Genomic DNA, 25,644 nt, shown 5'->3' on the forward strand with positions numbered 1-25,644 from the left:
TATTCTATCAGTTTCTTTTGCCGAACCGCTAAGTGACGGGGACGTAAACACACCAGCATCGGTTGTCAAGCAATGCTAGGGGGACAAACACAGACACACAAACATACACGCACACATATATATATACATATATACGACGGGCTTCTTTCTGTTTACGTCTACCAAATCCACTCACAAGGCTTTGGTTGGCCCGAGGCTATAGTAGAAGACACTTGCCCAAGGTGTCACGCAGTGGGACTGAACCCGGAACCATGTGGTTTGTAAGCAAGCTACTTACCACACAGCTATATATATATGTCGTACTGGTGGCACATAAGAGCACCTGTGCTGGCGCTGGGTAAAAAATCACCCATTGCACTCTTGGAGTGGAAGGGCATTCAGCCGTAGAAACCATGCCAAACCAGATTGGAATCTGGTGCAGCTCTCTGGCTAACCAGTTCCAGTCAAACCATCCAACCCATGCCAGAATGGACAACAGACGTTAAATGATGATGATGATACACATGCATTCTAGGTGCAGACATGGCTGTATGGTAAGATGTTTGCTTCTCAACCACATGGTTCCTGGTTCAGTCCCACTGCATGGCACCTTGGGCAGGTGTCTTCTATTATAACCTGGGCCAATCAAAGCCTTGGGAGATGGAAACTGAAAGAAGCCTGTTGTATGTGTGTCTGTTAGTTTCCTCAGCACCATCACAACTACTTGACAACTGGTAACTTAGTGGTTCAGTAAAACTGACTGATAGAACAAGTATCAAACTTTTAAAAACTATATGGTGGTTGATTTGTTCTGAACCCTTTCAAATGAATGCAACAAGTAAAAGACAGAAGGTGGATCTTTTCCGTTTGAATGGCAGTTTTTTCTTGCACTGTCATATGAAATTGTCACCCATAATTATGACCCTAGTATCGATCTATTGCATTTCAATCTGTTTTAGGGTTAGGGTTGGGAGGAAGGCTATATTTTTTTCTTCACAAATGTAAATAAACCCAATCTGTTTCTTAAACGAGGGACATATTCAAACGGCACAGAATGTTTTCACCTCAATAGACGTCATTGATTGTTTGAAATTGCAGAAATTGAAGAAAAAAAACCCACAAATATCTTACAAACCATAGAATTTCCTGAATAAAGCCAAGAGAAAAAGATGTTTTATAAACACATTCTAGCAGTATACCAAGTTTAAAAGTGTTTAGTTACCTAGAAATTATTAAAAAAAACTGCCGTTCAAACCGAAAAGATCCCAGAAGCTATACACCCACGCACTCACATACCTATACAAAGTAGGGGGGTTTATGATTGAGAGGTGGGGGTACCACCTCCCAGGGCCAGCACTGACTGGTTTTTTCCCCCTCCAAATTTCTGGCAGTTTACACCTGACTGTTTTGGCACGCACTGGATGAAGTGTTTGGTATTGACTGAGCAACACCTGTCAGGACGGTGCCCCAGCATGGCCATGGTGTGTGTGTGTGTGTGTGTTAGAAGTGAGTGTCTTTGTGTGAAGACAGGAAACAGATTGGATTGTAAAGGGAGTGGTGGTGGGAGGGTGAGAGAGAGAGAGGTGAGATGCAGAGAGAGGGAGGAAAGAGAGATACAGGCAGCAGTGTATAGAGGAAGTGGGAGGGAGACAGAAAATGATAGAGGGTTAGGGAGAGAGGAGAAACAGGTAGAGGCAGGAAATGAGTGGGAGGAATGATTGAGAGAGAGAGGGGGGAACAGGTGAGAGACAGATAAATGAGGGAAGAGAGTGGGAGACAGAGATATAAATGGAATGGTGTGGAAGGGGGAGGACAGCTGTAAGAGAGGAAAGGGGGGAGAGACATAATGAGAGAGGAATAGGGGGGAAGGACATACTGTTAGTGAGAGGGAGAGGGTGATGTCTGTAGTGAGGGAGGAGGACAAGGAAGAGGGAGAGAAAGAAGGAAGCAAGCCAGAGACAGAGAGAGGTGGGGAGACAGGAGAGAGGGTAGACAAATATTGAGAGATAGAGAGAGGGAGACAGCAAGAGAGAGAGAGATCAGACAAGAGACAGTGAGAGGTGGGGAGACAGATACTGAGAGAGAGGGGGGGTAGGAAAGTGAAACAGAGGTGGGGAGGTTGTGGAAGAAATATCAATAAAAAATATATTGACCTAAATTTGAGTGATTGATAGAGTGATGGAGGTGTGTATGGCAGATTGTTGGGGGTGGTTTTGTGGTCTGGAACCCTGTCTGCTCAGGTCATCCTTACCCTGACTGAGAAGACCTCATACAGTCAACACCAATCCAGTTGTGGCTATCACAATTAATTTCTTCTGTTTGACAAAAGAGCCTATCCAATGTGGTTTCTGAGTTCAAATTCTGCTGTGACCAAATTTGTCCTTCACCCCTCTGAGGTTGGATGCAATAAAGTACCAGTGAAGTACAGGAGTCTGTACAGTTCACTTGTCTTTTCCCCTCTCCTCACAATGTCTGCCTTGTTCCAAAATTTGAAGTGTTGTTGTTGTTGTAGCCGTTTCCTATTGCTATTGTTTATTGTTGTTGTTATTAATCTGTTTCTTCATCTGTTTCTCTTTTGCAGTCAATTGCTATCAACAAAGCTATCAATTCAAATGTACATCCAGTCAAGGAAAAGCATGTGCGAAGTATCCTTTTGTTGCGGCTGGAGCCTTCTGTTACACACACACACACACACCACACACACACACACAGAGACACAGACACACACACACCACACACACACACACAGACACACACACACACCAGACACACACACACACACACACACACACACACACACACACACAGACACACACCACACACACAGACACAACACACACACACACACACAGACCACACACCCACAGACACACACCACACACACACACACAACACACACAACACACACACAGACACACACAACACACAGACACACACACACACACCACACACACAGACACACACACACACACACACACACACCATCATCATCATCATCATCATTGTTTAATGTCCGTTTTCCGCGCTAGCACGGGTTGGACGGTTCGACCGGGGTCTGGGAAGCCAGGAGGCTGCACCAGGCTCCAGTCTGATCTGGCAGTGTTTCTACAGCTGGATGCCCTTCCTGACGCCAACCACTCCGCGAGTGTAGTGGGTGCTTTTTACATGCCACCGGCACAGGTGCCAGGGGAGTCTGGCATCGGCCACTATCGGTTGGTGCTTTTAATGTGCCACCGGCACGGAAGCCAGCCAAGTCGGCGCTGGCATCGGCCACGTTCGGATGGTGCTTTTTATGTACCATATATATATATAAGTTCAGCAAAATTTAGATTCAAATGAATATGATAGTTAAGTCAGAGGCACCAGAATTTTGTATGGTGTTATCCATATAAATCCATGGGGTGATTATAATCAAAATAAGCAACAAGAATAACTTCGGTAATTTGGTACAATCGTTTCATGCTACTTCATTTTATTAATAAAATGAAGTAGCATGAAACGATTGTACCAAATTACCTAGGATATACTTGTTGCTTATTTTGATTTTATATGTATATATATATATACATATATAAAAGAATGGAGTTGAAAGACGAATTAACAAAATTCCTTTATTTTCGACATATGTTTCGAAAATATATGTATATATATATATATACATACATACATACATACACCCATCTAAACATACATATAAACACGTACATATACATGCATATATATATATACACACACACACACACACACATAAGTACATGTGTGTATATATATCCACACACACCCACACACAATATACCTACTGTAAGTTGCACTTTTTAGTGTTAAATCTTGTGTAAAATTTTCAACTTTGCCCTGTGATGTATAAGTCACAGCAACCTGGGATTTTCTTTTTACCTGATAAAATCAACAATAAAATTGTGTAACTTACACGTGAGTAAATAGTGTGCGATGATGGCCTAACTGGCTGAAACTTCAAAGTCACTATCAATACCGTTCTTGTTAAAGAATAATAAATCTACTCTACCAAATGTATTGAGTAATCTTTTAGTTTAATGTAAAATTGTTCAAGCATACCATGTGGTATGCTTGGACAATTGTGAAGATCTTTACATATGAAATCATTGGTTGCCCTGTTAACCCACAAATAAAGAATACACACACACACATGTATTAGTGAAGAATGGAGTTACTGTTATTACATTTATTCCCATGATTTCCTCCTTTCTCAGCAACATGTGGTTGTGGATTACAAACTGAACATCATGTATAGACGTGGATGAGAACATCATCATCATCGTTTAGCGTCCGCTTTCCATGCTAGCATGGGTTGGACGGTGCAACTGGGGTCTGGGAAGCCAGAAGGCTGCACCAGGCTGCAGTCTGATCTGGCAATGTTTCTATGGCTGGATGCCCTTCCTAATGCCAACCACTCCGTGAGTGTAGTGGGTGCTTTTTATGTGCCAGACGAGGCTGGCAAATGGCCACGATCGGATGGTGCTTTTTATGTGCCACCGGCACGGAAGCCAGTCAGGGCAGCGCTGGCAATGGCCACGTTCGGATGGTTCTCTTATGTGCCACTGGCACTATAATATAGTTATGTCTACCATGTAATATATATATATATCGCATAGATATTACAGTCCTGTAATCGTAGCCCAATATAAAAACAATATAATTCATGTCTCTAAAAACTTTCTTCTTCTTCTTGTCATTGTTTTCCTTAGTTCTGTTTCCCTTCTCTAAGGTGCCATACTCGGAACGTTTCATGAAAGCGGTGCCGGTGTCTTTTGGGCGACCACATCTAAACTTCCACTTCAAGGAAATGCTATTATTTGCTGGAAGTTTCTCCATGTCCTGCACAAGCTGCTCCGGGAAGGACATGCTAATGTAAGTTGCACTTTATCTCTAAGTGTGTGTGTGTTGCTGTTTGTTTTGTTTTTTGTTTTTAAATGCCTGGGTGAGCTCCGATCAGGTACATCTGTGATGACGGGTTTCCCAGTCATCTTCTCCATGTCTTTTGGTGTGTGGCTCAGAAGCTTGCTTTCAACCACCAAGTTTTAGGTTCTCTCCCCCTATGTGGCACCCTGCGCAATTCTCTCCTATTCTAACTGACTGTCGGTCAGTCAACACCTTGGGAGTGATTCTTTTGATCTGATGACCAAACTTATCTGTATTGATTCATAAATTATACAATTTATATTATATATGCTAGTACAGACATGTAAAGGATTTATTATTTATCATCTCTCTATATATAAACGGCAAAATGTGTGTGTGTGTGTGTGTCCTTTATACAAATCCACAATTTTTCAGTTAGAAGGCTCGCACTTTCTGTGGTCATTCAAAACCGTCCAAGGGTGGTCATGCACATCTTCACATTTCCCCAGTCACCCAACAAAGCCATTAAAAAAATCAATAGAAGTGACTTTTTTGTGAATTTTCTATCCAAAACCCAATCAAAATGCCCAGAACTTGATATGCCAATTGAATGCCAGCTAGCTGTATGTGACTAGTCAGAGATTTGGACAGTACTCGTGTGTATGTGCGCATGCACGCAGCTGTATATGCATGCACTAGCACTATGACCCGGCGTTGCCAGGTCATAGTGCTAGTAAGGTAACATAAAATTATTCATACATGTTAGTAAGCTTTTGAAGCAGTTGTAGTTGAATGGATATAAAAATGGTCACCTCAATCCTCCTCCTCCTCCTCCTCGTACACATCTTCTCTTTATACATACCTTTTACACTCCTAATGTTTTTCTACTGGGTTGGACTATACATCCTATGGGATTAGTAACCTGATACATCAGAGAACATTCTTATGAGTACCACCCATAGATTGTGAATTGAATATATATTTGTATATATATTGGTGCTGGCATGGCTGTGTGGTAAGAAGTTGCTTCCACATGGTTCCAGGTTCAATCCCACTGCATAACACCTTGGCCAAGATAGCCATGGGCTGACCAAAACGTTGTGAGTGCATTTGGTAGACGGAAACTGGTGCCACATAAACAACATCCAGTCCACTCTGTAAAGTATTTGGCATTTGGAAGGGCATCCAGCCATAAAAACTATGCCGAAGCAGATCTCACGTAAAAAGCATCCAGGCCATTCTATAAAGTGGTTGGCATTAGGAAGATTGACCAGCTGTAAATACCATGCCGAAGGTTACAGTGGAGTTTGGTGCAGTCCTCTGGCTTACCAGTTCCTCTAAAACCATCCACTCTATGCCAACATAGAAGATGGACATAAATGATGATGGTATAAAGTCATTTCCCTGCAAACATTAAACTGTTCCTTGAACCCAGTTTAGGTTTGTGTGATTTCCTGTTGAGATCTTTTTTTTACAGCCTGGTGCTCTTCCTGTCCTCAACCCTTAGCAAAGGATCTTTACTCCTGATAACTTCAAAAGCATGAAGCTTGTGAATAAAAAAGCTTGACATAAAATAACAACAACATCACTGTTTGGCGCTTGGGTGCCTGTTCATGTGAAGTGTGCAGGCTGTAAAGCTTTTCACAGACGTATGTGTGCATACAGCCACATGCACTCATGCACAGATGTGTCTATGTTTGAGTATGTGGTAATAAAGGTCTTCCGAGAAGAAACCCACCTCTGGCAAGTGTTTTGGCCCTTAACTCCTTACAGAGGGCCGGGCTGCATCCAGGTCATGATTGCTGGCTACACTTCTGCTGACACTTTTAAGTCTCCTCAATATCGGAGATTTATGCATTTAAACTGCTTGGAGATACCATCTTGTTGGAACTTGCCCAAGGTGCCATGCAGTGGGAATGAACTCCGAGCCACATGGTTAGGAATCAAACCTCTTCATCACACAGCCACACTTGTGTGTGTGTGTGTGTTATTTAACATCCGTGTTTTCTTGCTAACATTACCTTTTTTGGACATAACGAGATCAAACGCACCTGCTCTCCCCATCTATTGTCCACCCACTTTTCAAGCTTCAAAACTTCCTTCTGAAATTCAAAAGGTAATTCTACAATAACTGCTAATACCACCACCACCACCACCACCACCACCCCTACAATCACCGTCGCTCCCGCCCCCACCCCTCCCCCCTGAAATTTCACAGCTGTCATTGTTTCGCCTCCTCTTTATCAAACGTCAACTTTGTTTCCTGTTAATCTTTTCAGCCTTTCACACATGAACTTTGCTGCACATGCACCCCTCTCCCCCCTTGCTTTTAAATTGTTTCACACCTGACCTGTAATAAATTTAGTCACAGTCACCCCTATATTTCCCTCCTGGCTAAACCCTGAGACACACTTATACAGACACAAGGCCAGAGCTTTTGTGGGGAAGGGGTTGGTTGACAGCATTAGCCCCAATGCTCAACTCATATCTTGTTTTTATTGACCCCAAAAGGATGAAAGGCAAAGTTGATCTCAGTGGAATTTGAACTCAGAACGTAGTGGCAGACGAAATACCACTAAGCGTTTCATCCAGCATGCTAACGTTTCTGCCAGCTCTCTGCCTTCAATAACAGCAATAATAATAATAATAATGATGATGATAATGACAATAATAATAATAATGATAATGACAATAATAATAATAATGATAATGACAATAATAGTAATAATAATAATAATGACAATAATAATAATAATGACAATAATAATAATAATGATAATGATAATAATGATAATGACAATAATAATAATGATAATTATAATAATAATGATAATAATAATAATAATGACAATAATAATAATAATAATAATAATGACAATAATAATAATGATAATGACAATAATAATAATAATGATAATAATAATAATAATGAGAAGAGCATTGTCGATGTGAGAGCTGTTGCTGCTCATGTATTTTAATTTAACGTAAAAAAAAAAAAAAAATGAACGAACTATTGAGTTTGGTTTAATGGCCTACCAATATATACTATAAGTTTCTTTGCCCTAGGAGTCGGGAAGACACTCGGCAAGAAATGGAAGCAAATTTGAAAGAAGAAAAAAAAAAGTAATAATAATGACAATAATAATAATGATAATGACAATAATAATGATAATGATAATAATAATGACAATAATAATAATAACAACAACAACAACATCAACAATATCCTTTCTACAATAGGCATAAAACTTGAAATATGGCGAGGCAGGATGGTTGATTACATTGACCCGGGTGCTTGACTGGTACTTATTTTATCAACCCCCGAAAGAATGAAAGGCAAGGTCGACTCCATGAGTGTAGTGGGTGCTTTTTACGTGCCACCTGCACAGGTGCCGGGCGAGGCTGGCAACGGCCACGATCGGTTGGTGCTTTTAACATGCCACCGGCACGGAAGCCAGTCAAGGTGGCACTGGCATCGGCCATGTTCGGATGGTGCTTTTTACGTGCCACTGACACAGAAACCAGTCGAGTGAGGAAATATTAACTGACATGGAAACAAGTGAGGGTTTGAGACAGGAAGAGGATCCAGTCAGAGAGAATTCAACTCATTTAACTCTGACCCGTCCAAGATCCTTATAGATTATCATTCTCTCTAAAATTTGAGGGGCTATGTAGAACCTTCCCTGCCTTTTCCCTTTCTTGCCTACCCTATCCCTCATCTAGCATAAAGCTTCCCCTATCTTGGGCTTCGTAGTCTTGTGAGGTACATGGCACCCCCACTGGTGTTGGTGCCACATAAAAAGCACCCAGTTTGCTCTGTAAAGTGGTTGGCATTAGGAAGGGGATTCAGCTGTGGAATCCAATCCCGAACTGATACTGGAGCACTATGCAGCCCTTTGTCCCATAAGACCCTGTTAAACTGCCCAACCCACGCCAGCAATGAACATGGAAAATTGAATGATGAAGATGAGGACGTCTGTCTTTCACTTGCTTCAGTCATTGGAGTTTTTTTATGGCCATGCTGGGGCCGAACCTTGAAGGTTTTTAATCAAACAAATCAATCCCAGGACTTACTTTTTTGAAACCTGGCCCTGGTTCTATCAATCTCTTATTTCCAGGCCCCTAAGTTACTAACGCTAGTTGTCAAGTGACTGGGGTACATATACATGCACACATGATGGGCTTCTTTCAGTTTCTGTCTACCAAATGCACTCACAAGGCTTTGGTCAGCCTGCGGCTGTAGTAGAAGACACTTGCCCAAGGTGCCATGCAGTGGGACTGAACTTGGAATCGCGTGGTTGGGAAGCAAGCTTCTTATCACCTGGTCACACCTGATATATATACACACACGCACACACACACACATATTTACATGAGAAGTCACATCTCCCACAATGTATCACTTCAATGTCATAGTCATGACTACTTACAATATAAGATGTTAAGCTGGGTTTATCCATTAATCTCTTTATCTGCAGTGTGTGTGTGGCATCATAGGGGAGGGGTGTGATTTGTTGTTGTTGGACAGGTGGGGGGGGTTGTAAACCGGGTTTGTTGTTGTTTAGCTCCAGGTCAGCCTTAGTCTGGCAAGATTTAGATGAGTCGTTCCTGCCTTGTCCGTTCTGTCTTCTGCCTCTGGCACAGTTCACCTAGAGCTACATTATTCAATGAGTCCTGTGTTTTTTGATTTGAGCCATGACCACCACCACCACCAGTTTGGCCAAAAAGACCAACGGAACAAGTATTAGGCTTTATATTGGGTCATCCCATAAATAATAATTTTTATACTTCTGTTTTTCAAAATTAAGATAAAGCTCTTTTTTAATCTAAAATATACTCTCCTTCATTTTCTGCAATGCTCTTCCATTTATCTGGTAGACCTGAAAGGCCCCTCTTCTAAAATTCACTTGTCCTTGATGAAAAATACTTTGCCAGTTCTGTCCTGACCTTGTCTACAGAATTCATATTCTTTCTGTCCAAATGATTTTGAGACTTCAAATTAAATGATAATCAGATGGGGCAGTGACTGGCGAATATGGTGGGTGGTGCATCGTTTCCCATTCAAACTGCTCCGCCTTTGAAACGTTATCCTCACTGTGTGTGGCCGAGCATTATCCTGATGGAAGAACACCTTTCATCTTGAAAATAAAGATGGTCGTTTTCTGATGGCACACAGGCGTCGATAAATGGTTGAATGACCAAATCCAAGATTCTCTGCTTGTTCCTCAACAGTTATGATGGGATTTTGTTCAACCAGAGTTTACAGGATGTTTTCGTTGTTCTACAGATCTTCCAGGACGAGGCTCATCTTCTGGGCTGTAGTCTCTGGAACCACCGTTGACACTCGCTTAACACTTATTGTCCGATCCTCATATCACTGAAACAAATATGAAGATCAGAGATAGTCCAGTGATTTAAGCCACAACGAGACAAACCCAAAAGACAATTCCATTTAAAGTTAATATTTTTTTCTCTCTTTTTTAGGTTATTTTGGATTCCCAGAAATACATTTCCTTGTTGAAGGACATTGGAAAATTATGGGTAAGTTCCATGTGTGTGTGTGTGTGTGTGTGATCTGCATTCATCATTGCTGTCATAATTTTCATGATGCATGTTTATATATATATTTTGTTAAATAATTAGGTAATTAGATATTGACTATAACTGAGATTAGGTTATTCGTGAGTTTATTATGTTTTTTTAAAGCCATATTATATCTGAATAGATAAATACATTTTCTATCTATTCTTACCTTAAGAATTAATATTTAACATTATAATTGGATTGTATGACATAATCCTAATCATTAAAGTTTCTAGTCTGATAATAGATTTTTTATAAGAAAAATTATTATTTTATTTATTTCTTAAAAAATATTGTTTAAATATATTTGCTTATTTATTTAACTATTATCATTAACCTGAAGATTGACTATAATTATAATTCAAATTTATAATTGAATTTAAATTATTGTAATTCGAATTAGGTTGTGGCCATGAAACGTACGTAGTGGTTTTACTTTTCTTATATTAAACTTTTTAATACTTTTTGATAGTTATATTAAGAAAAAAATATATAAATATAAATTAATAATTTTAAATTTTATATATTTTGTAAATTATATTAATTATTTTTATTTTTTGGTTTGTTTTTCACTGTTTGATTTGCCTAATAGTGGTTTTATCTCTAATTTAATTTAATATATATATAGTGTGTCTTGTATACACGCACACTATGTATAATATATTTATATATAATGTACACACACATTTGTGAATGTATATATTTGCATATGACTCTGTGTGTGTATGTATGTATATATAATGTTTATTTCTGTGTGTATGTGTGTGTGTCTACAGTGTTAGTTCACTGGTACAAACTGGTATACGCTAGTTCATGCTGATAATACTGTAATGATGGTGGGTGGGAAGGAGTGGGGGTATGGGGTTGTGATTAGATCCAGCTGGAAAGGACACACAGACAATCTTGTTGGTACCAACAGTGTGGCTGCTAACGGATCAATTGGCAGGCTAGAAATAGCAGCCAAATAGCTCTTTAATACATGGACACAATAAAAATAATGAAATGATTGTGTATAATGCTCAGGTGCACTACAACTCATCAAAGGTGCATATACAGTGCATAGAATTATGCACATAGGTCAGGAAAGTGAACAGTGTATAAGTAATGATATACATGTATGCATGCATGTGGAGCGTGGGGTGGATATCGGGTGGAGTGTTGGTGGATTCCAGGAAGCATGGAGGTATTCAAGGAGGCAATGTCTCGGCAACTAACAACTGATGCAGGTAGTTTGTAGGTAGGTAGGTTGTACCTATGATCTCTTTGTCTGTCTGTACCTGTCTTATATATATCACAAATATGTACCTATAACACTTTATATGAAAATTTGTGTGTATGTATGTATATTTACACACATGCACACACACCTGCATTTATCTACAAATCTATGTGCTTCTGTATATAGGTATGTATGTATGCATGCATATGTATATATATTTTTTATACACACACACTCATGCATCTAGTTATCACCATATATATTTCTTTACTACCTACAAGGGGCTAAACAAGCACAGACAAAGGGGTTAAGTCGATTATATCGACCCAGTGCGTAACTGGTACTTAATTTATCGACCCCGAAAGGATGAAAGGCAAAGTCAACCTTGGCAGAATTTGAACTCAGAACGTAGCGGCAGACGAAAAAAGTCTTCTCAGTCGTGACAATTTGCTTAATTTTGATCACTCAATTATGATCACTCACTTGTGTGTGTGTGTGTGTGTATGATTTTTAATGAACTTTTGACGAATTCTTTCTGTATATATGCTTATAAACAATTGTGATTTCTGGGAAACTTATAAACAATTTCGTTTTTGGATTTGGTTTGCAAGATTCTTTATATGAGTTAGTGTGTTGAAGTATATTCTGTTGTGTCTGGGGAGAGTCATTCTCTTTTAGTGCCTTATTATTTAACACACTCACCGGTAAAATTTCCACTTATTTCATATTTTTATTTTCCTAAAATTTTCGTTGCGTCTTGCAACCTTTTCAAGTGTCAAGACTATTAAAAAGGTTGCAAGATGCAACGAAATTTTTAGGAAATAAAAATAAGAAATAAGTGGAAATTTTACTGGTGAGTGTGTTAAATTATAAGGCACCAAAAGAGAATGACTTTCCCCACACACAACAGAATTATAAACAATTACAATCTTATTTTGCTGCCTGTTTTGAACACTTCTATGTAAACTGTTTCTACACAAATCTTCTCTTAACATTGGACTTTCCATTGCCAAAGGCTCTATCACTGCATTTTAATACATCTCTGTTAACTAATCTTTAATACTACAAAGGCTACACAAAGCCTTGCACTTTACTTTTGAAAATCAATTTTTGAAAAAAGTGAAACCGGTTAAGTTAGACATCTTTAAAAGACCTCTGCATTTTCAAATCCTCTTCCTGACATATATGTATGTATGTATGGATATATATATACACCCATATGGGTCAAAGGATAGCAGGATTCCTAAGCAGATGCTCTATGGAGAACTTGTGAATGGAAGGAGACTCCAGCAGAAACCAAGGCTGCGATTTAAGGACTGTGTCAAGTCCTCATTAAAGGCCTGTGATATGCAGGACACTGACTGGGAGAACAATGCCTGTCATTGCCACAGATGGAGGAAGCAGGTTAAGGAGGGGATCGACACTTTTGAGAGAGCACGTATCCAGCATGAAGAATTAAGCGAGCTGCGCGAAAGCGCACGGCTCGTATAGTGAATGGGGAAAGCTTGGTCTGCAATGTTTGCAGTCGTGTATGCTTGTCAAGAGCAGGTCTGTTCAGCCACCAATGGAGCTGCAAATGCAAAATATAAGTTAGTCCTAGAGCGCACAATGTTCCTGAAGGTCAGCAATGGTCTTCCTCGGTCACGGGTGGACGGCCATCATACACCCATATACTTTATATCCAGCCATTCACACATATTCTGCAGGGTGGTTGGTTTTAGGAAGGGCATCCAACCAGATGTGTCTATATTGTCCCCACTTGAAAAGCAGTGACATTTAACTTGTACCCTGTGACCCAGTATGTCCTGTAACTCAGGGATTTTTGTCAGTTTCAGTGAATGAAAGACATGTGGTGTAGGGTTTAGCGACATCAAGGTCCATCGTACCCCCTCCCCACCCACCCACCCAGCCTAACTTCTGCCTCCTCTTTATTTCTCGTTCAACTCATGCCAGCATGGTAAAGCAGACATTAAACTGACGATGTATTTGATTCTATATTTTGTTCTTTGCCTCCTCCAGGGTCACCTAAAGGATGGATACGGTCGGCTGATAGCTGCGTATACGAAGCTTCTAATTCAGAAACTCTCTTTCCACAAAAAGGTATCTAACAAACCTCATTTATCTTTAGCCCTATTATGTCAACACTTATCCTCTCTGTTTATCTATTCTGTCTGTTTGTCTCTCTCTCTTTCTCTCTCTCTCTTTCTTTCCCTCTCTCTTTCTTTCTTTCTCTCTCTTTCTTTCTCTCTCTCTTTCTCTCCCCCTCTCTTTCTCTCCCCCTCTCTCTCTTTCTCCCCCCCTCTCTCTCATTGCACATAGAATTATTTGTTGTTCCCTAACTTATAAAAGCTCTGATCAAAAAGTATCGGGAATGGTGCTATAAAAAGAAAACAACCAAACATCTCAATTTGGCATTTAATCTCCTTCAAAGTAGACCCTTTTTGAAGCCATACCTTTTATCCAGGATCACACAGTGACAATGGTTGTATAACATTCCTTCAGAAGGACAAGTTTGTATCTCATAAAACCCTCTACACAAGAAAGAAACTATATCAATGTGATATCAATTGTAAGCCTTTCATTTGAAATGATCCATTAACGAATCAAAAGAGCATTGACAGAGGAAGGAAAACATAGCAGTGCTTAATCATTCTATGAAAATGGAGAATTCTACACAGTCCTATTAATATGAAAGATAAAACCATACCCTAAGACATTTGTGCTAAGTCAATCTATGAAAATGATCAATTATTAAAACATAACTGCATTCATACAGAAGAGGAACCATAACACTACAATGATGATAATCATCATCATTTAAAATTCACTTTTCCATGCTTCAATGGATCAGATGGAATTCATTGATGGAGATTTTCCTGAGCTGGGTACCCTTTCTTGTCACCAATCCTCACCTGTTTCCAAGCAAGGAAATACTTTCCCTGGTGAGACATATTTTACACAGAAGACTGGAAATGAAGAACTGCACAAGTATGCCAGTCATGATGGCCATTTACGGACATCACATAATATCTGGACAAGGGTACACACACACACTCACACACATGTATATATGTATATATGAAGAATTTCTTATAGGAGATATTTTACATGTTTTCTCTTTGTCTAAAAGTTTGTAATTCCTATTAGGTAATGAAACACATGTAATGCTGCATAAATACTATTAAACTGTTTTCCAGTCTCCTTATGTGATATGTAATTACTCTGCAAAAAATATTATCCATGCCTCAGACAAAAATAATATTTATGTATATCGCCATTCCCGCCCGTTTCTCTAAAGTTCAACCTTCGCATATTCCCTTTAATTCGATCTCCACCATTCACTATCATTTCTTCCCCTGACTTACAGCGATGTCCATAAGCAAGCTAAGATTTCTCCCTTCTTTTTCATACATACATACATTTGTCTACTGTTTAAATGTTTTGAACTTATAACCACCAATCTGCTTTGCTTTCCTTTTCTTTCTACATGCCACCCTAAAAACATTGCCATTCCCGCCCGTTTCTCTAAAGTTCAACCTTCGCATATTCCCTTTAATTCGATCTCCACCATTCACTATCATTTCTTCCCCTGACTTACAGCGATGTCCATAAGCAAGCTAAGATTTCTCCCTTCTTTTTCATACATACATACATTTGTCTACCGTTTAAATGTTTTGAACTTATAACCACCAATCTGCTTTGCTTTCCTTTTCTTTCTACATGCCACCCTAAAAACATTGCCATTCCCGCCCGTTTCTCTAAAGTTCAACCTTCGCATATTCCCTTTAATTCGATCTCCACCATTCACTATCATTTCTTCCCCTGACTTACAGCGATGTCCATAAGCAAGCTAAGATTTCTCCCTTCTTTTTCATACATACATACATTTGTCTACCGTTTAAATGTTTTGAACTTATAACCACCAATCTGCTTTGCTTTCCTTTTCTTTCTACATGCCACCCTAAAAACATTGCCATTCCCGCCCGTTTCTCTAAAGTTCAACCTTCGCATATTCCCTTTAATTCGATCTCCACCATTCACTATCATTTCTTCCCCTGACTTACAGCGATGTCCATAAGCAAGCTAAGATTTCTCCCTTCTTTTTCATACATACATACATTTGTCTACCGTTTAAATGTTTTGAACTTATAACCACCAATCTGCTTTGCTTTCCTTTTCTTTCTACATGCCACCCTAAAAACATTGCCATTCCCGCCCGTTTCTCTAAAGTTCAACCTTCGCATATTCCCTTTAATTCGATCTCCACCATTCACTATCATTTCTTCCCCTGACTTACAGCGATGTCCATAAGCAAGCTAAGATTTCTCCCTTCTTTTTCATACATACATACATTTGTCTACCGTTTAAATGTTTTGAACTTATAACCACCAATCTGCTTTGCTTTCCTTTTCTTTCTACATGCCACCCTAAAAACATTGCCATTCCCGCCCGTTTCTCTAAAGTTCAACCTTCGCATATTCCCTTTAATTCGATCTCCACCATTCACTATCATTTCTTCCCCTGACTTACAGCGATTGTCCATAAGCAAGCTAAGATTTCTCCCTTCTTTTTCATACATACATACATTTGTCTACCGTTTAAATGTTTTGAACTTATAACCACCAATCTGCTTTGCTTCCTTTTCTTTCTACATGCCACCCTAAAAACATTGCCATTCCCGCCCGTTTCTCTAAAGTTCAACCTTCGCATATTCCCTTTAATTCGATCTCCACCATTCACTATCATTTCTTCCCTGACTTACAGCGATGTCCATAAGCAAGCTAAGATTTCTCCCTTCTTTTTCATACATACATACATTTGTCTACCGTTTAAATGTTTTGAACTTATAACCACCAATCTGCTTTGCTTTCCTTTTCTTCTACATGTCACCCTAAAAACATCGCCATTCCCGCCCGTTTCTCTAAAGTTCAACCTTCGCATATTCCCTTTAATTCGATCTCCACCATTCACTATCATTTCTTCCCCTGACTTACAGCGATGTCCATAAGCAAGCTAAGATTTCTCCCTTCTTTTTCATACATACATACATTTGTCTACCGTTTAAATGTTTTGAACTTATAACCACCAATCTGCTTTGCTTCCTTTTCTTTCTACATGCCACCCTAAAAACATCGCCATTCTCGCCCGTTCTCTAAAGTTCAACCTTCGCATATTCCCTTTAATTCGATCTCCACCATTCACTATCATTTCTTCCCTGACTTACAGCGATGTCCATAAGCAAGCTAAGATTTCTCCCTTCTTTTTCATACATACATACATTTGTCTACCGTTTAAATGTTTTGAACTTATAACCACCAATCTGCTTTGCTTTCCTTTTCTTTCTACATGCCACCCTAAAAACATCGCCATTCCCGCCCGTTTCTCTAAAGTTCAACCTTCACATATTCCCGGTGCACCCGCCCTTGCCCACCCCCACCACCAATACCGGATATCTCTATATTTTTGTTCCATCTATACCGGATGTCGCTTCTCCCACCACCATTATAGGTGTTCTACTCTTCGAACCCCCCTCTTCAACACGCTATTTCACCATGCATTACCCCTCTCTTGATATCCTACGTTCTACTTGCCTAGAACCTGTCATCATTTCTCTGAACCACCCCTCCCCACTGGTGCTCCCCTATATATTCTGCACCCCCCCCACATAAAAAGCACCATCCGAACGTGGCCGATGCCAGACCCCTCTGGCACCTGTGCAGGTGGCACGTAAAAAACACCCACTACACTCGCGGAGTGGTTGGCGTTAGGAAGGGCATCCAGCTGTAGAAACACTGCCAGACTAGACTGGAGCCTGGGGCAGTCCCGAGCTCCCCAGACCCCGGTCGAAACCGTCCAACCCGTGCTAGCGCGGAAAACGGACGTTAAACGATGATGATGATGATGATGATTCCATTGACGGAAGCCTTCCAGGAACTCTGCTTTCGGCACAGCGAGCCGCTGCCTTATTTCATTCTCTTGAAATTTTGTTGGGTTTTTCCACTGGGAAGACTGAGCCTTAGTTTAAGGATTGTAGCCATAAACCCATCATTTGTCACCGTCATGACCGTTTTCAAAAAGTTTCCCTTTTCCTCAACATAACTCAGACCCAATTTTTCAAATTTCATTTGATTTTTGCCTTGGTCTTGGGGTCATACCACAGACCCACGATTCATGATCTGTCAACTGTTTTCAAAAAGTTTCCCTTTTCCTCAACACAAGGGATCCAGCACAGCTGAGACCTAATCTTCCTTTTGAAGTGACCACACCCTACACACTTTCCTTCCAAGCATTGCTATAAACAACGGAAGTGAGTGAGAATGTTATAACTCAATGAGCATGCAGTCAATCTGTGCCAAGTGGCTTCCCTCTACATACTTTAGCTCTGTTACCATAGAAACAGTCCCAATAATTTTTGATCAGATCTTGGAAACATTAGTCTCTCTTGTATTCTACAGAATCCTAGAATTCCTGGAAGCTTGACCATGACAGACGAACAATTCAATAAAATTTTTGGAGCTGATGTAAATAACTAGTAAGTGTAAACAACAAATTTGTAATTAGTAACTTCTTGGCTTAACCTTTGTTAACGAGGGTGAGTCAACCCTTGTACTTACATGGCTGAGTCAGAAGGTAGTGCAATTAAAAATTACATTACTTTCTAAATCACCATGTGTGTATATATGTGTGTGTGTGTGTGTGTGTGTGATGGGTCATCCCATAAATAACACTTTTTTTTTTTTTATACATCTCTTATTTTTCAAAATTCAGATAAAGTTCTTTTTTAATCTAAAATATACTCTCCTTCATTTTCTGCAATGCTCTTCCATTTATCTGGTAGACTTGCAAGGCCCCTCTTCCAAAATTCACTAGTCCTTGATGAAAAATACTCTGCTAGTTCTGTCCTGACTTCGTCTACAGAATTCATATTTTTTCCCACCAAATGATTTTGGAGACTGCAGAATAAATGACAGTTAGATGGTGCAATGTCCGGCAAATATGGTGGGTGGGGCATCGTTTCCCATTCAAACTGCCCCTGCCTAAGGAATGTCATCCTTGCCATGTGTGGTCAAGCATTAGCCTAACGGAAGAACGCCTCTCATCTTGAAACCAAAGACGGTCATTTTCCTTCTAGCGCAGGTGTTGATGAATGGTTGAATGGTCAAATCCAAGCATCTCTCTTAGTTCCTCAACAGTTATGATGGAATTTTGTTCAACCAGGGTTTGCAGGATGTCCTTGTTGAGCTCTACAGATCTTTCAGGACGAGGCTCATCTTGGAAGCCTGTAGTTTCCGGTTCAGAATATACAGCATTAATATTCCTTGTACCGCCCATTGCGTTGTTGCCTTTATTGAACTCATTAAGCAAAATATGCCGAATATGCTCCTTTGTCACTTCCATTATAGCTTTGAAAAAACAACTACTAAAATTGAACTGCACTCTTCAAAACTTGCACTAAGAATAAATACAAGTTAAAATTACTACCTGCTTTTATAGCAAGTTGATGCAGGTAGTTTATCTCAACTCTCTCCGACTTTTAGTTCATGCAATGGAAAATACAGCATTGTATATGGGATGACCATATATATATATATATATATATAGACAGACAGACAGATTAGTAGTTAGTTATAGAATTCATTAGAATCTGGGTACTTCAACACATAGAACACCAGAAATGGCTAGGTACAATAACATAGGATTCACATTGTGGGTTGAGGAAAGAAAACCCTAAAAGAGATTGAAATGCAATAGATCAATTCTAGGGTCATAATTATGGGTGACAATTTCATATGACACCGCTAGAAAAAAACTGCCGTTCAAACTGAAAAGATCCTAATTTGTTTGGTGAGTGCATGTTTATAAAACTTTCTCAAGAATAGGGGTATCAGGGACTTGGAAGTTGGGACTATCTAGCCTTCATCAAATATATATATATATATCTTGGCATAGCCTGCTTGAAGGCACATGATCCAGTGGTTAGGCAGCTGCACTCACAACTGCAAGATTGTGGTTTCAATCTCTAGATCTGGTGAGATGCACTGTGTTCTAGAGCAAAACACTTTCTTTCCTGTTGACCCAGTCCACTCAGCTGTAAACGAATTCCACCCCAATGACAGACTGGCATCCAATTCTGGCAGGTAATGTTGTAATTTTGGTCATTTATACACTTGGAAACTTGGTGACCAGCCCAATGAGTCCCAGAACTTGAGACAATGATGTCCAAGAGTTGATGAGGAGGAGGATGAGGTCAGTTTGTGTTAGAGAAGCATTGTGCTCCTGGAAACCTTTCCGAAATGCAGGGTTCTGGGGTAAGAAACATATTTTCCTACTTTCACTCTCCATTTAAAGTGGAAGTCAATGCAGATGTTTTGCAATATGGAACTTCATATCGGCGAAGGTTCTCTTGGTCACAATGTGATTGTGACATGGGCAATGGTTGTGTGTGGGACCAGTCATCACAAGAAAACAGTTTCAGGCCTGTCAGCCCCAGGCTCGAAGAATGGTAACTGGTGTTTTACGGGTATTTATCACTGTTATCTGATGCCACACAAGTGACTCTTTATGGAGACTTCACACCCTGTTTGCCATTCCATCCACCGAGAATCCTAAGACAATAGAAGGGTAATGACGTGCAGACATTTACCAGTTGGAAGCACACAGTTACGAACCTTCAAATTGGTGGCAGGAATCTTAGCTTAACACCATTGTTGTGTCTTCTAGAGACAGGGACCAACTCTGGTAGAGATTCTTGCCACTTTGCAGACTTTTAGGGACAGCATTTCTCACCTAAATTTCTGGGAAGGTGCTAGATAAGTTAGAGTAAACATCACTTAGTCTCACTGTCATCACTGACCACTTTGGCTACCACCATCAGCTATTACTATCAGCCCATTACAAACACAGAAAGGCTGAATGGTGTGTGTATGGCAGATATGGTAGCGATGGTGGTGGCGGTGGTGGTGGTGGTGGTGGTGGTGGTGGTGGTACTGTTGTGTATCCTGAAGCTTTGCGAATGAGGTCCAAATTATATCATTATTCTGATGAAAATTGTTCATTGCTTGAAAAATATTGGTCGAGTTTAAGCTAGTATATATATGTGTGTGTGTGTGTACATGTCTGTGTATACGTGTGTGTGTATATACACATGTGTGTGTGTATATACAGATGTGTGTGTATATACAGATGTGTGTGTATATACAGATGTGTGTGTATATACAGATGTGTGTGTGTATACATATGTGTGTGTGTATACATATGTGTGTGTGTGAGTGTATACATATATATATATATATATGAATGTGTGTGTCTATGTATGTATATATAATATTAAATTGTTAATGCATATATATGTGTGTGTATATGCACACACACACGTGTATGCATTTGTGTAGATATGCATGCATGCACATGTATATACGAGTGTATGTATGTATGTGTTTGTGTGTGAAATGTTGCTTTACCGAACATGAACTCCCATCAATTTGCCTCTTGTGACTCCTTTCTATTTTGTTGCAGTTTTGAAGTGTCATGTGACATGCTTGACTACCTGGATGAGATCCTTGTGTTGCAGGAAGCAGGTACGTAGGGGAAATGGCAGGGCACTCACTGATCCTTCTTTATTTTTTTTATCACACACACACACACACATATGTATATCAAAACATAAGATTTGAGGAATTTGGTACATTTTCCAAATATATTATTTACCAAGTTTCAGAGTCTTTTGTTTTTATATGTAACGAGCAGTATCACCCAGTGTTGATGGGTTTGTTTCGACCCTTTAGAATTGGAATTTTTGAAAAGTAAAAATTTTGCATTATGCAACTTGTTATTCTCTTCAAGTGAACATTTTTCCAGTTGAAATACACCGGAAAATGGTAACACAGCAGTCAAAAGTCGTAAAAAAATAGGGATTTTCATAGAAAAAAAGTACCTTTTTGATGTAAATAATTTTTGGTGTTAACATGGTCCGATTTGAATTTTATCTTCTACAGAATGAAGAGCAAGCCTTCTTCTATCATACTCTCAATTTTGGTCAACTTGTGCCGCAGGGTCTCAGAGGAGATAGTGTTAGTTGAAGACTACCAAACTTGCCACACACAGACAACTTCAGCTTTATATATATAGATTTGCTACACACTACTTTCCATCCTTAATAATGAAACTTGGTAGATCCAAAAGTTAAACACACAGACACACACACAGATACGCACACAGACACACAAGTTGAGTTTTATATATATATATAGATTATTCTGCAATTAGAATTCACCAGAAATTTCTAATGCTTTGTATTTTGCTTTATTTAAAATAAAACATCTAAATACATACATTTGATTAATGTGCTTCATAACGACCCAAATTGAATTATGACCCCCTTATATACACTATATATATATATATGTATGTATAGTCTTACAAGGTGATCGTGTCAGTGTAAGTGCCACTTAAAAAGCATCCAGTCCACACTGTAAAGTGGTTGGCATTTGGAAGGGCGTCCAGCTTTGAAAATCCTGCCAAAACAGTTGCAAAAGTCTGGTGTAAGCTTCTCCCTGGCCAGCTTCTGTCAAACTGTCCCACCCATGCCAACATGGAAAGCGGATGTTAAATGATGATGAGATACATATAATATAATGACCATAAAAATATGCTGTATAAAACTGTAAAATAGGAGGAAATAAATTTTGAGGATGAACAAGTCTCTATAGTCTCCACCGTTTTTATTTTGATGTTGATTCTATTGGATGTTAGTTCTATTTGAATGCTTTTGTATTTGATTGATGTCATTAACCAAGTTCGCTTAAACCCTGAGCTCCTTCTAGATTCGAGGTCTGATAAAAAATTACCAGGATTGGTCCCATGATAAGAAAACTGCTAAACATCTCAATTTGGTGTTTAATCTCTTTCAAAGTAGCCCCTTTCTGAAGCCACATACTTTATCCAGCATCATTTCCATTGATGGAAGCATTCCTGGATTTCCTTTTTTGGGGATAGCAAGCAAGGTGCCTCATTGCGTTCTCTTCAGTTTTTCCATGACATCTTGAAATCTTGTTGTGGTCTTCCATTGCAGAGGCTGAGCCTTGGTTTCAGGGCTATAGCCATAAACCCATGATTTGTCACCTGTTATGACTGTTTTCAAACAATGTTTGTCCTCCTCAACACCATCAAGAAGATCCAGCCCAGCTGAAACCCGACTTTCTTTTCAAGATGACCCCACTCTGCTTCCGAGCACTTCTCTAAACAACGGCAGTGAGTGGGAACGTTGTCACTGAGTGTGTTACCAGGCACGAGTCCAAATACTTTTTGACCAGACCTCAGATTCGCCTGGATTTATTGATCCCTTTTACCGCTTATTTGATATATTTATGGATTTTCTGTGTGTGAACCATTCTAGCCATCCATTACAATTAACCATTGTAATTAGTTTTGGTCAAATATGTTGACCCCTGATGGTTTGCTATGCTTGAGCAGACATGACAATCTAAGTAAAATTGTGGTTGTCCTTGCATACAGGCGTGCCCCCTGCAACCTCTTTCAGCTGAGTGTCCCTAATCTTGCAGGCTTGTAAGGACTGATGCCATGTAAAAAGCACCCATACCAGTGTCACTTAAAGATACCCGGTGCACTTTGTAAAGTGGTTGGCAAAGGGCACCAAGCCATACAAACAGACATTCGGAAGCAGATAGGGAGCGAGGGCAGCTCTTCAGTTGGCCAACCCATGGAAAACTGATGTTAAATGATGTTGTAGTGTGGCCCTCTGGCCAGTCATAGGGTCATCGCAATGGTCAAACATGTTCTTATGGTGACTGTACAGTTATCTTCTTCAAATGTATCTATTTCTTTACTACCCACCAGGGGCTAAACATAGAGGGGACAAACAAGGACAGACAAATAGATTAAGTCGATTATATCGACCCCAGTGCGTAACTGGTACTTATTTAATCGACCCCAAAAGGATGAAAGTCAAAGTCGACCCTGGCAGAATTTGAACTCAGAACGTAATGGCAGAGGAAATTCGGCTACGTATTTCGCCCAGCGTGCTAACGTTTCTGCCAGCTCGCCACCTTCAAATGTATCACAACTAAGGCCCTCATGAAACCTGTCTAGTTTTAGAAATATTTCATGGTGTGACGTGAGGGAGGTTTAATGCCTATTTCTTGCAGGGGTTCTATGTAATAAAGACATTGCTTTCTATAATCTCTCTCTCTCTCTTTCTCTCTTCCCATCTGCAGTATTTGGCTCACTAGACATGTCTCGGTCAAACTCAATGACCAACTCAGGCCAGTGTCGACTCGCTCCACTCATACCCTGTATACTTGACTCATGCCAGCTCTATGACTATTTGGTGAAGTCACTCTTCAAGCTTCACTCAAGTAAGTATGAGTAACAACTCCAGTTTCTTCATTGGAAAGATTTTGCTTTGATTTTTACTCATGTATTAAATTGCGTATGTGTGTGTATATATACACACACACACACATATAGACATATATACATGCATACACACATACATACATGTATATACAATCATATATATACAGACACACACACACATATATATACATATAATGGCGGTGCCCCTAGCATGGCCACAGCTTGTGAGCTGAAACTAGATAAAATAAAATTAAAATATATATATATATATATATATATATATATATATATATATATATATATTATATATATATATATATATATATATATACATATACACACACACATATATATGAAGTTTCAAATGGAAATAGGTTGCCCCTTCACAGGGATGTATTTTATCCAAGTGTACATATTAATTAATTAACTTGGATTTCATTAATTAGTGTTTGTATTAGTGTTAGCACTTATGAACTTCCCTTTGTCATTCGATTCGATATTAGGACATCAGAATCTTAATAACATAAAAGAAAAGGGAGAGTTTGAAGACAGAAAGATTGATTTACTTATATAATAGTCAATTTCTTACCTTCATTCCTATTTTGCAGGTAACATTGCATTATGTATTTAAAAGGTAAAACCCTCCTCAGGGCAGAAATTGACCAAAATTCACTCCCGTCCTCAATGGATGGACAGCTGCTCACAGACTGAGCAAGCAGCATGCTTTTGTGTGTTTGTTTGTGTCTTTTAGATTCCTTTCTAAAAAATAACCTGAGGTTCACCTATGACCACAGTGGACAATGGCTAGTTGTAGTTCTGTGGAAGTAGGTCATACGACCCTTCTCCTTAGATTGGTTTTTATAAAGGCTGCTTACCATTCCTATATCTACTCACTTGTGAAAAGAATAAAAATAAAAGACAGATATTTATTTCACTTCAACTTATTCAGTTGTTAGAATTTCAATTTTTATTACCAATTTTAGCGGCTAACTGGCTTCCGTGCCAGTGGCACTTAAAGGGCGCCATTCGAGCGTGATCGTTACCAGCGTCGCCTTACTGGCACTTGTTCTCGTGCTAGTAGGGTGCCAAGAGCACCATCCGAGCATGATCGTTGCCAGAGCAGCCAACTGGCTTCCATACCTGTGGCACGTAAAAGGGCACCTTTCGAGCGTGATCGTTACCAACGTCGCCTTACTGGCACCTGTGCCAGTGGTGTGTGTAAAAAGATTCGAGCGAGGTCGTTGCCAGTACTGCCTGACTGGCCCCATGTCGGTGCCACGTAAAGGCACCCACTACACTCTCAGAGTGGTTGGCATTAGGAAGGGCATCCAGCTGTAGAAACACTGCCAAATCAAGATTGGAGTCTGGTGCAGCCATCTGGTTTGCCAGCCCTCAGTCAAAATCGTCCAACCCATGCTAGCATGGAAACGGACGTTAAACGATGATGAGGATGATGGTGATGATGATGATGAGGATGATATTAGTCTTATTTGTTGATAGTTTAGGTTATTATATATATTTTAGTTAAATTTATTTTTATATTTAATGGGGGTATGATTCATTATGTATCATGTGTGGAGCTAAACTATTTTCCAACAGTGTGGCTACAT

At 39.6% G+C, this 25,644-nt stretch overlaps 1 protein-coding gene and 1 long non-coding RNA gene across 13 annotated transcripts in view; both read left to right on the forward strand.

Annotated features, from left to right (window-relative positions):
- The window catches only part of LOC118768432, a 23,738-nt gene extending 23,068 nt beyond the window's left edge, over positions 1 to 670 (forward strand). Inside the window, exon 3 of the long non-coding RNA XR_005004274.1 lies at positions 657 to 670. This is a non-coding gene — a long non-coding RNA (uncharacterized LOC118768432). The remainder of the gene's footprint in view (positions 1 to 656) is intronic.
- Positions 1 to 25,644, forward strand: part of LOC115226081 (huntingtin-interacting protein 1) — a 151,992-nt gene that overhangs the window by 25,978 nt on the left and 100,370 nt on the right. For all 12 annotated transcript variants that reach the window (XR_005004264.1, XR_005004263.1, XR_005004265.1 and 9 more), the window contains 7 exons: positions 2,561 to 2,624; positions 4,724 to 4,866; positions 10,342 to 10,398; positions 13,679 to 13,759; positions 18,115 to 18,191; positions 21,176 to 21,237; positions 23,893 to 24,033. Coding sequence is in view for 2 of the 12 variants with exons in the window: in XM_036514918.1 (XP_036370811.1) it covers positions 2,561 to 2,624; positions 4,724 to 4,866; positions 10,342 to 10,398; positions 13,679 to 13,759; positions 18,115 to 18,191; positions 21,176 to 21,237; positions 23,893 to 24,033 (625 nt within the window). In the remaining 10 variants the exon portion in view is untranslated. The remainder of the gene's footprint in view (positions 1 to 2,560; positions 2,625 to 4,723; positions 4,867 to 10,341; positions 10,399 to 13,678; positions 13,760 to 18,114; positions 18,192 to 21,175; positions 21,238 to 23,892; positions 24,034 to 25,644) is intronic.

The sequence above is a fragment of the Octopus sinensis genome, linkage group LG29, assembly GCF_006345805.1.
Source record: "Octopus sinensis linkage group LG29, ASM634580v1, whole genome shotgun sequence".
NCBI lineage: Eukaryota > Metazoa > Mollusca > Cephalopoda > Octopoda > Octopodidae > Octopus > Octopus sinensis.